At 38.4% G+C, this 12,368-nt stretch overlaps 1 protein-coding gene across 3 annotated transcripts in view; it reads right to left on the reverse strand.

The window, feature by feature from the left end:
• MTHFD2L (methylenetetrahydrofolate dehydrogenase (NADP+ dependent) 2 like) overlaps positions 1-10,617 on the reverse strand; it is a 114,773-nt gene extending 104,156 nt beyond the window's left edge. For 2 of the 3 annotated variants that reach the window (XM_066281203.1, XM_066281202.1), the window contains exon 1: positions 10,272-10,617. In XM_066281203.1, the coding sequence (XP_066137300.1) occupies positions 10,272-10,414 (143 nt within the window). In that variant the 5' untranslated portion in view covers positions 10,415-10,617. Of the gene's footprint in view, positions 1-7,799; positions 8,460-10,271 lie in introns of those variants that run through there. The other variant, XM_066281204.1, reaches the window with a different exon arrangement.
• Between the last annotated feature and the right edge of the window lie 1,751 nt (positions 10,618-12,368).

Here is a 12,368-nt window from a genome sequence, read left to right on the forward strand (position 1 = left end):
AGCTTCCTGGTACCTCTCTGCAATCTGACCATTCACATGTCTTTGCCTGCATCCCCTCCCCTCCATCACCAGGTAACAACTGATCTGCTTTCTGTCACTATATATTATTTATCATCATGAATTTTATAAAAATGAAATTATGCATTTCACACTCCTTTTTATCTAGCTACTTTCACTCAGCATATAAGATTCATTAATGTAGTTGCATGTATCAATAGTTTATTTCTTTTAATTGCTGAGTAGTTTTCCATTGTATCTATATACAAAAATGTGTTTATTCATTCAATTGTTGATGGATATTTGGGTTGTTTCCAGTTGGTAGCCATGACAAAGAAAGTTATTACAAACATCCATGCACAAGTCATTGTATACACATATGCTTTCATTTCTCTCAAATAGTTTGAGTAGAAGGACTGAAACATATGGCATGTATATGTTTAAATTTATAAGAAACTGTCAACCTGTTTTCCAAAGTAGATGTAGAATTTTACATTTCCACAAACAGTATATTAGAGTTACAATTGCACCACATACTTCCCATCACTTGGCATGGTCAGTCTTCTACATTTTAGCCATACTAGTACCTATATGGTATCTCTCACTGTGCTTTTAATTTATATTTCTTTAGTGAATAATGATGTTAAGCATATTTTCATGTGCTTATCTACCATTTGCCTGTTTTCTTTGTTGAACTATGCAATTTAATTTTGCCTGTTGTTTAATAGGTTGTTTCCTTTTTATTGAAGTTTTGAGAGTTCTTCTTATATTGTAGATTCAAATCCTTTATCAGATATGTGATTTGAAATATCTTCTCCCAGTCTGTGCTTTGCCTTTTCATTCCCTTAACTGTGTCTTTGGAATATCAGTTCTGAATTCTGATTTACTTCAATTCATTTTCTTTTTTACTGAGCTTGCTTAGGTGTTGAGTATAAGCAATCTCTGACTAACTCAAAGTCACAAAGATTTTCTCCAATGTTTCCTTCTAGAAGTTTTTTGGTTTCAGGTTATACATTTAGTTGTATTCCTAGTTTGATAAGATCTTATATCAGAATATTGTCTAATGCTTTTTCTGCATTTATTTGAGATGTTCATATATGATCCTATGGATTTTGGTTTTAGTCTGTTAATATGATGAATCACACCGATTTTCAAATCTTAAATCAACCTTACATTCCTGGGATAAACCCCACTTGGCAGGAATACCCTTTCTAGATATCGTGGATTTCATCTAAAAATTTTTTTTAATTTTTGCATCTATGTGCATGATAAGTATTTGTCAGTACTTTTCTTTTGTTGTAATGTCTTAGTATGGTTTTTGTATATAGTAGAATGAGGATACCCTCACAGAATGAGTCAGGAAGTATTCCAGCCTCTTCAAATATCCAGAGGAGTTTCTATAGAATTGGTATTATTTATTCTTTAAATGTTTGGTAGAATTCACCTGTGAAGACATCTGATCGTGGAGCTTTCTTTGTCAGAAGCTTTAAAACTACAAGTTTAATGTTTTAATATGGAGGGTTATTAAGTTTATTCAGTTTTTATTGAGTTTTTACAGTTTGGTTTTTGTACATTCTAATAGTACATAATTACAATGATAGATTAAATTAAATTAAGATAAAATACACTTACTTTTGAGTTTAAGTTTTAGTTTCAAAGATTAAATAATAAACTTTTCTCACTAGTTAATATGAATTTCTGGTGCTCATTTTTTACTAATAAGTTTAAGCAACTTTTTAATACTAAGAGAACAAGGACCTCCAATATTAGCAAATAATAAAGGTTGCACATATAGCAACTAATTTGAGCATGGTTCATTTCAAGAGATGCTAAAAATAATTTTCATATATTAAATTGTATCAGTAATATTCAGTTAGGGTAAATACTCTATTACAGAAGCAGATCTATATGCCAAAATATCAGAAACACTCTTACAGTAAAGAACATATATTTAAATTTTAAAGAACAAACAACCACCTGAACTCCGTGCTGCATTTTATAACATGTGAATAGCAGTGCTGTGCTGACATGTCTTATTAGTTAGTTCTCGGTTCAACAGAGTAATTTGCTCTTAGGATACTATGAAACAGGCAATCACTAAAAATAATCCAGAATAATTATGGACTAGACACCACAAAGTTGTGTGACCTTGAGAATGTCAGAGATGACAATAGCATAAACTGATTCCAGGCTCCAAAGAGACAATATACAGATTAAACTTGACTGCACACCATATGTTGGGGTCTGAAAGAGAGACAGTGCTTACTTTGCTTTATAGCACAGAGATGCTAAGTTAGCTTGCTTAAATATAGGCTGACATGACAGAGCCTGAATTAGCTGGTGTTTACATGTAAATGTCACTAAGACTCCCCCCAAATTATGAAGCAACCTGGAATCAGGAGAAGTCCAATGAGAGGATGCCCACATCAGTTCATATGCTGGAAGAACCAATAAATACACACATCTAGCTTACACAGTCTTTTGTGCATAAAGTGAGATTTTTCTACATGCATATTGTTGAAAAAAGTTAAATATCAACAAGAAGTCAAATATTCAGCCACAGAAGCATATAGCTCCCATGAGTTCTCCCTGGCTAAAGTCTTATCTCAGCCAACCCATTTTCCATACTGCAGCCAGTGGTTTTCCAAATATAATCATCAATTTCCTAGTGAAACTCCTCACTACATAACCATTGTTTATTAATTTAACAAATCTATATTAAGGGCCTTCTATGTAGAAGGCACTCTTCTATGCACCAGGAACATAAATAATGGCACACAAAAGAAATTGTCCAATCTCGTGGAAACCATATTGAAGAAGACACAGCAAAAATTTTTAAGACCAATATTTAATATATTATGTATGAAAAAAAGAGGGAAAGGACAGTTATGGATACCAGAGTTGCCATTTTATGTAGGTGGGTTAGGGCAGTGGTCCCCAACCCCCGGGCCGTGGACCAGTACCAGTCCCTGGGCCATTTGGTACCGGTCCACAGAGAAAGAATAGATAACTTACATTATTTCTGTTTTATTTATATTTAAGTCTGAACAATGTTTTATTTTTTTTTAAAATGAGCAGATTCCCTCTGTTACATTTGTCTAAGACTCACTCTTGACGCTTGTCTCAGTCACGTGATACATTTATCTGCCCCACCCTAAAAGGCCGGTCTGCGAAAATATTTTCTGACATTAAACTGGTCCGTGGTCCAAAAATGGTTGGGGACCACTGGGTTAGGGTGTCATTTCTCTGATTAACCAGCTGACATTTAAGCATAAATTAAGGAAATGAGGTAATGTCATGTGGGTATATGAGGAAAATAATCCCAGGTCAAGGAAAGTGCACAGAAGTACAAAGACCTTTAGGTAAGAGTGAGCCTGGCATGGACAACGAATAGCAGGATCAGGGGCTGGAGTGGGAAGAATATGTGGATCACAGTGGAGCATGAGGTCCTATATAGAAGTAGAGACGTCAAATCACTTAAGACCCTTCAGACCTTTGAAAGGATGTTGTTTTTTACTGTGAGTGAACTAGGAGGTCATACAGAGATTCTGAAGTGCCATGACCCAATTTTTATTATTCAAAAATTGGTTAAAATGTGGGGAACAGACTCTGGAAGCAAGGGGGCAATAGGGGCACTTGTGGGGTATCCCAGGCAAAAGATGATGATGGCTTGGGCAAGGCGGGGATAACAGCGGGCATGCTAAATAGTCTGAATCTGAATTTGAGGGGGAGGCCATTGAGATTTACTGTGTTAAGTATGAGAAAGAGAACGGAAGTCAAATTAGACTCCAAAGTTTTTTAACCTGAAAAACTGGGAAAAGGGGGTTTCAAAGAAAATCTAAATTTCCTGTAACTTCAAGCTCATACATGCTGCCTTCAGCTTCATTGATAAAGGCCTCAGAGCTGACCAAGTCCCACACTACACACAGCTGCATTTCAGTTTATCAGCTGTGCCAAATTCTCATTTCCGGACCTCCACATACACTGTTCCCCGAACCTCAGACACTCCTCCCTCTCACCTCTCTCATCTCCTCAATTATATTAAAAGTGAGTAGACGCACAATATCTATAAAACATGTAAAGAAAAATTAATACAATTTACCTTACCACTCAGTTTAATAAAAAGTTATTATAATCACTGAAATCATGTGTAACCCTCCCCTATCAAAAACCCTTTTCTCCATAAGCACTATCCTAAAATTTGGATTTATAATCCCATTGCTTTCATCATTTAATCTAATGTTTGTATTTTAAACATTAAAGATATAGTATACATTATGTAATATTATAATATATACATTATAATAATATATATACCACATATATAATAACACTTCTCTAAGGCATACACTTAGGAATGGAATTGCTGGATTATAGGATTCATATGTGATTACAATTTACGCCAACTTGTTTTCCAAAGTGGCTGTACTGTTCACAGATCCACCAGTGGTGTATAAGTTTTAATTGCTCTACTTCTTTGATATTGTCAAAAATTTTAAGTTAACCAATTAGTTAAATGGCATTTCATTGTGGTTTTAATATCCTAAGTACTAGTGGTTGGACATCTAATAGGTTTATTAGCCATCTGGAGTTCCTCTCTATGGAGTGACTATCTCTTTTGACCATTTTTAATAGACTATTAATGTCTAATTTTAATGGATTATTAATGTTTATATATTCCAAACACTAATATTATATTGGTGCATCACAGTATGTGGCTTGGCTTTTGACATATTTTATGGATAATTTAGATGAAAAGTTCTTAACTTTAGTGTGAAACTCAACTATTTTTGCCTCTAGAGTTTGTAGATTTTTTGTGTTAGAAAACCTCTACCTAACCTTCTCTGACTGGTTTATTTCACTTAGCATAATGTTTTCCAGGTCCAACCATGCTGTCACAATAGGTAAGATGTCCTTCTTTTTTATGGCCACGTAGTATTCCATTGTGTAGTAGAATTGAGCACCTGAAACCTGAATAATTTTGTTAACAAATAAATTCAATTAAAAAATAAGATAAAATAAAAAAATAAAGATGTTTCTTTAAAACATCTATACAGTGATTATGCCAAACTTTGATTAAGAACCACAATTTAGCCTGACCAATGGTGACTCAGTGGATAGAGCATCAACCCGAGATAGTGATTTCTTTTCATACATGTCTGAATCCGGGTGCTCAAGCTAAGCCAGTCACCCCTTGCTCAAGCAACCAACCTTGAGCTCAAGCCAGCAACCCTGAGCTTGAGCTGGTACACCCATGCCCAAGCTGATTATCCTGTGCTCAAGTCAAGGAGCTGACTGTGACCTCAGGGTTTCAAACCAAGACCCTCAGCATTCCAGGTCAATGTTCTATCCACTAAGCTACCACCAGTCAGGGTAGACACACTCTTTAATGACAGTAATAACACATGGGTAGAGTTCATATCATTAAGTGAATAATGCTGGTTGATATGATGAGGACAAGATAACCTGAATCTGAGAATAAATAATTTCATATACAGTGTGTCCGTAAAGTCATGGTGCACTTTTGACCAGTCACAGGAAAGCAACAAAAGATGATAGAAATGTGAAATCTGCACCTAATAAAAGGAAAACCCTCCCAGTTTCTGTAGGATGATGTGGCAGCATGTGCGCACGCACAGATGATGACGTAACACTGTGTATACAGTGGAGCAGCCCATGGCCATGCCAGTCGAGATGTGGATGGTACAGAGGAAAGTTCAGTGTGTTCTGTGGCTCGCTAAATTCGAATCCGTGACCAAAGTGCAACGTGAATATCGGCGCGTTTATAATGAAGCGCCAACACATAGGAATAACATTACTCAGTGGGATAAGCAGTTGAAGGAAACCGGCAGTTCGGTGGAGAAACCCTGTTCTGGTAGGCCATCAGTCAGTGATGAGTCTGTAGAGGCTATATGGGATAGCTACCTAAGGAGCCTAAAAAATCTGTGCGTGAGCCCACATCGAACTGCACTGAATAGGTATGAAACTGGGAGAGGAGAGTTTTCCTTTTATTTGGTGCAGATTTCACATTTCTATCATCTTTTGTTGCTTTCCTGTGACCGGTCAAAAGTGCACCATGACTTTACGGACACACTGTATTTCCAGGATTAGACATTGAATAATAGCAAGATGATTAGGCTAAGTTATGGCCACTGACTTAACAGAATATGATGCAGCCAATAAAATACTAACCAAGACAATGGCAACTCAGAAAATGCTTATGATGTAATGTTAAGTGAAGCAGCTGGATAAACTTTTTGGGTAATATCCTATCCTGAGTTCTTTGAAATAAATTTAGGTTTGGATTGTGCTCTGTTCTGACCACTTAATTTTCTACCTTTTAGGTATTTTTCTTTCTGGTCAAAATTGTACTTCTTAATAGCAAACCTCATTTATTACTAATCAGTAATTTATCCCATTCATTGACAGTTCATAGTACCCCAAACATCTTTCTCTTTAAATCTCCCTCCACGACTTAAATCATCTCTAAACCAAACTATTTTTAAAATCTTCACTGAGTTTCATGGAAACCATGAGAGAATGTGACCATGGAAGATTATTATTAGTGGTTTGTTGGTTTTTTCCCTGTTTTTACCATCCCATCAAGGTATTAACATGAAGAGATACCACAACTTCAAAGCATTTGAAAAATGGCCTCAGGTCATTAAAGAATGCGCGAAATTATTACTAAGCCCGGTTGAGTAACAAAATCTGAGATGAATAAGTTTCTGTTTTTCATCTATTGACCCATTTTAATCAGAAAACTTAAATTTGGACAAATTATATTAGAACATATTATCTCTCAATGCTGGGACACACATAAAACTAAGATATTAAACACTAAATGGTGAAACATTTAGGTTCTAAATTGAAAATGACATCAGAACTGCCCAGAAATCAAAACTGTAGCCAAACAGCTATCACCACATTTTCATTAGAACAGATCAGGTATTAAGATGGGAAAACCACACTACCACACTTGCCAACAAAACAAAATATGATTTCAAGAAACTGTCTTTGGTAGTCATTAAAACTAACTCTATCTTGGTTGAAATCAGTCTATGAAAAACCAGTTTTAGTAACAGTCCTAAATAAAGTCTAGGTCTTTCCAGCCTCACATGAGGGTAAAAGGAACTTTAACGAAGTAATTCTTCTACAGAGATAGAAATATTGAGGAAATACTAGAACAGAGAATCTGAAGAAAAATGAACAGCATTAAGTGATAAAATATTTTTAATTAAATTCAATTACCCATTTTGTAAGACATTAATATTTAAATAACATAAACCAGCATCTTATACTAAGTCTAAAAATGTAGGGTTTTTTTTTTTTAATGTCAGCCTAGCTGCAAAAATTATAGCGCCATTAGCAGTGAGACATAACGAAAGGTGAGGCTTCCAAAAAAAGCTGTAGGCCAATACACAAAATTTCACAAATGCTAAAAGAAATCACAGCAGGAAGATGAAAATAATCTGCCAAATTAATTTCAGGAATCACTGAGCAACAGGATAAGCACAAACACTTGGGATATCCATTCAGTTACTGAAAATGAGTTCAGGTAAAATGATCTAAAGTAGGGTTTAGGGAAGTCCCTGTTGCAGGATACCTGCAAACCTGCTTTGAGCATGCAATTAATCTAAAAGGTCTGTGTGTGACCTCCCCTCCATATAAAACAGGTTGCTGCCTGGCTCCATATACTGAAAAGCACTGGACCAGATTCACATGATAGTTATAATCCAAGACATTTTGATACCTAAACTCCCCATCTCCATCAACTCACACAGCAAGGCAAAATAGGAAAATTTAATTATCAATAATTTTTTATTTTTAACTTTTGGCTGATTAAGTTTTTCATTTTAAGAAATAATAAGTTACAACAAATAGAGATTATTTATTTCTTCAACATTAAATATATTTCCTTCCAATTAAAAAGATCTAATTTCTCATGACTAAATAGGGAAAATAAAACTGATTGTAAATCTTAAAGGAGAAACCACCGAGACAAATGTTAAAAGATACTTCAAGATTTTGTAACTTTTAAATCTTGTCAAACATTACTTGAAATTTCACTTTAAAAAACCCCTCCACTAAGACAGTATTCACATGTTTCATTATTACAGATATCTAATTAGTCAAATATTTTAAAAAATCAAAAATATATTTTCATCTTTCATTTAAGACTACATAACTCAGAAACTGGTAATAAATATGTAAATTTAAAATAGACAATATCTTTTGGTGAAGAGTTTATCACACTCAAAGACAATTTTCAGTAAGAAGAACAATAAGGTTCAAATTTCAATCAATAGGAATGATGTCAGATTTAAACTGCATTCACTGTGAAGAATTAGACAACTACTGTGTCAGTACACATTTAAAAAAATGATGACTGAGGATGGGGACAAGTGGGGAGGCAGACAGTGGCGACCTCTGGAAGATGGAATCTCTTCTCTCTGCTGGTCCTAGAAGAGAAAAGAGACACCAATAAGCATCAACACACTGTCCGAATTCCTCCCCACCAGAGGCCCAACAATCCACAGGTGTTTCTCAACCTTACAGCTATCCTCACCTTTATATATGGTATTCAGTGCCAAGAGGATTCAAAAACACCACCCTATTGTAACTTAGTAAATAGGGCTGCCTTAAAAAAATAAAAAGTATCAAAAAGATTACTTCTTTATATACAGTATAACCTGCATCAAATGTGGCTGAAAGCAGCTAGGTGGAAAGTAATAATTCTTATCTGTATTAAGAAATCTTTTCCGAAATGATTGCACTACACTATTTTAAATTCTAAAGAGACCATTAAATATAATTTTTAAAAGATATGAATTGCCTATATGTGTGTGGGGGTGCATCCATACAAATCAAGTGGCTACAACCAAATACTTGGGTTGAAACTGTTGTGACGCCCATTCAGTTCTCATAGAGAGGACTGGGTAACGGGTTGTTTACAACAGGCTGACAAAGAGAAATTCATCAACTTGTACAATCGGAAAAAAGTTATCTCCACTCTGGAAAGAAGTCCTAAAAACAACTAACTTTTAAAAATTATCTAAATAGATAAAATAGCTGTAGTAGATAATTCCTTCAATTTTGCAATACAAATAGAATTCTACAGAATCTCTTTTTCCTAAGTAATAAAGTTGTTAATTCCAATCCAACTAGCAAATTGTTTGACACCACAAAAGCTTACACAACCAGAACTCTGAATCACTGTTATTCTCTCACTGTTAGACTCTTGTGGAAGACCTAGTCACTCAAAACTGGGTCCCAAGTAAACCCTACAGGAAATATTTTTTTATTTCAGTTACTCAAGAGTTAGGTCCAAATGTATACAATAGGGGACTTAGTTTACTTAATTAAAACTAAATAAGCAGTAGCTATATTCCACATTACTGTTCATTACTTTCTTTCAGCTATTGTGCTGAGAGTATCGGAGATTTAAAAAAAAAAAAAAAAAGGCTGGTAAAGACATCGTCTTTGGCCACCCAAAACGGTGGTGAAAGCGCATTACTGGAAGCCCTAAACGTCTGGAAACAGAATCTCTTCTGAACTCACTGGCTTTGGGTCAAGGCTATATATTTTTAGCTTCTTAGGTTTGAGTTTGCAACCACAAGTAAATGACAGAAGGGTAAAGTGTTCCCAGACACCCTTGTGTAGAAGAGTTAAAACCATACTGTTTTGTATTTCCAATGTACTAGTCAGCAACGTGGTCCGAAGAGATGAGGGGAATATAAGATTGAACAGTTCAGTCTCAGACTGAACAGGTTCAGGAAGTGCCATACAGAGAAAGACTGAGAAATCAAGATTGAAGTCTCATTTTGTAAACTCATTAAGAATTTTAGAGTGGAAAACACCTCACTCAAAATTACCGCCAACAAAGGAATTCACAAATTCAAACACTAATAAACCATCTGGAACAACGCCCACTCCTTTGTTCACGAATCACAATAACCAAAACCAAAACAAATGTTTCAAACAAGCAGACCACGCGTTTTTCCTTTCCAGAGGGACTCAAATGTCTTCAACATCAATCAGCTGCACCTGCTGCGACTAAAGAACGTTCGGGTGCCGGAGCCCAGACCCAAGCACGTCCACGTTGCCCACCCGCGTGGTCCGCTGGGCCGAGTTCGCGGCCCAGGCAGCCCTCGCCCCCCACCCGGCCCCGCCGCGGGCGACCCCGCAGCCTCGACCTCGCGTGCGGGGGCCCAGCTCGCGCACGGCCGCGGCGCGCAGACCCGAGGCGACCGAGAGGCCGGTAGTGCTCCTACCTCACGCCGCTGCTCCGAAAGCCCCGAACCGCACGCCCGGCTGCTCCCGGCGCCCCCGCGAGCGACGCCGCGCTCCCGCCCAGACCCGGGACTCGGCCCAGGCGGCTGCGAAACAGCGAGAAGCCGCGGGCGGGCACCGTCATGGCCGCAGACCCCGGCTTCCGGGCGGAGGTCCACCTCCTGCCGCTCCGGTCCTCGCAGCAGCAGGCCGGTCCCGTCCCCACCGGGCCCGGCGGGAGAGCAGGGCCCGCCAGCTGCGGGGTTCCGGGAATTCCGGGGTGCCACGCAGGGGCGGGGCCAGGAGCCGAGCTCCGCCGGGGGCCGGGGGCGGGGCTGAAGGAGCTCCGGGGCCCTTAGGAGGCAGGGCCGGGACCCCAGGCCCCGAGTATGGGGCGCTACACCTGGAAGGCTGGTGGCTTGCGGCGCGGCTTCACGACTCGGCTTCTCTCCCCCTCCACAGGCCGTGGATCTCCCCAGGGGGAAGCCACAGGGAAGGAGGCTAAACTGATCAGTTCAGCCTGCACGCCCCCTTTCTCCCAAGCTAGAGCTTCAATCTACAGCCTCGGCCACGTGGAATTTTATTAAAAGCTGGAAAGACCTTATTGGTTCTTTTGTTTCTCACTCCCTTAGTGCGACCTTTGGACACCTTGGGAGCTGGAGAAAGAAACAAAGGTGCGAGTGTGTGGGGGGAGGAGGGGGTCCTGGCCACGCAAGGCCTTGACTATAGGGGTTCTGTAGCTCCGCCTTATTTCCACTGTTAGAAGAAAAGAACTGACCACAAAGCCTATGGTTTTCCAGAGCCTATGATCAGGTTAACACACACAGCCTAGGAACCTGCTATTGAGTTGAGTGGTGAATTTTCAGTGAGAAAGCAAAATATCAGCTCCCTTTGATAAACTCAGCCATATTAAAAAAAAACAAAAACAAAAACAAACCAAAAAAACACCTTGAGTGTTTATTTGAGCAAAAGTTGAATCAGACAGCATCCAATCTAGTAGATGAAAAGGAACTGTACAAAACAAAAGTCTTTTATTTAGGCAGAAGGGAGCAAGGAACAAAGAAATTATACTGGCAAAAAAAGCAGGTTGGTTATTGTAAAGCTGGGGAACGTTGGGAGTCTATCAGGCACATGACTGAACTAGTGCTGATTAAGCAACTCCTGATTGACTGGTTTAACAGTCCAATTCTGGTAGAGCTGAGAGATAATTAAGACTTGGTTTGATGACATGAGAGGTAGGATAAGCCAGTCCATTTTAGGCATGTTGGCTTGGTTTTCAACAGCAGGCACAAATAAAACCAGCTGCAAAGTTAAAGGAGACACTATTTCTCCCAAGGTCAGGCTGCATCTGTGAAGTGTCATCACAATCCCTTCGTCCACTGCTTTCTTTCTGAGACCTTTGTTCTCTAAAATCATAGACAGTCAGAAATTTTGCTATTTAAATCATATCAGTAAGAATGAAACATCCTACTCTTGTCTGGATGATTTAAGTGAATTTGACACAAAGAAGCAGCCTTCATTTCCAACCTAGGTACAGAGCTTCAGATGAAGGATTTCTGGACACAGTTCTCATCTATCTTGCTTTCAATTCCAAGGGAAAATACCCCTGGACCCTCTTTGCAGTTCAACCTGATGTTGGCCCCTTTACATATATCTCTTTTATTTTGAGTCTACAAAGAAACTGTTTCTTTTAAATTTGATTTAAACTCTGACCTTCCCCAAATCCAATAATAATGTTATATATCTCCTTCTAATTGATGAGATACTTCTGGGTTCCACTGGTATGAAGTCTCCCTCCATTCAAAAAGCCAGTTATCCTTGCTATTGGTTTATCCAGTGGTTCTCAACCTTTCTAATGCCGTGACCCTCATGTTGCAGTGACCCCAAACCAAAAAAATAATTTTGGTGGCTACTTCATAACTGTAATTTTGCTACAGTTATGATTCGGAATGTAAACACCTGATATGCATTATGTATTTTCCGACGGCTTTAGGCAACCCCGCCGGGGTCGCTACCAAGAGGTTGAGGACTGCTGGGTTTATCCCTGGTGGTTGTGGTCTGATTAGGCTCAGACAGCAGCCAGGGGTAATTATTCTGAA

This window comes from Saccopteryx bilineata, chromosome 5 (genome assembly GCF_036850765.1).
Source record: "Saccopteryx bilineata isolate mSacBil1 chromosome 5, mSacBil1_pri_phased_curated, whole genome shotgun sequence".
NCBI classification, from domain to species: Eukaryota; Metazoa; Chordata; class Mammalia; order Chiroptera; family Emballonuridae; genus Saccopteryx; species Saccopteryx bilineata.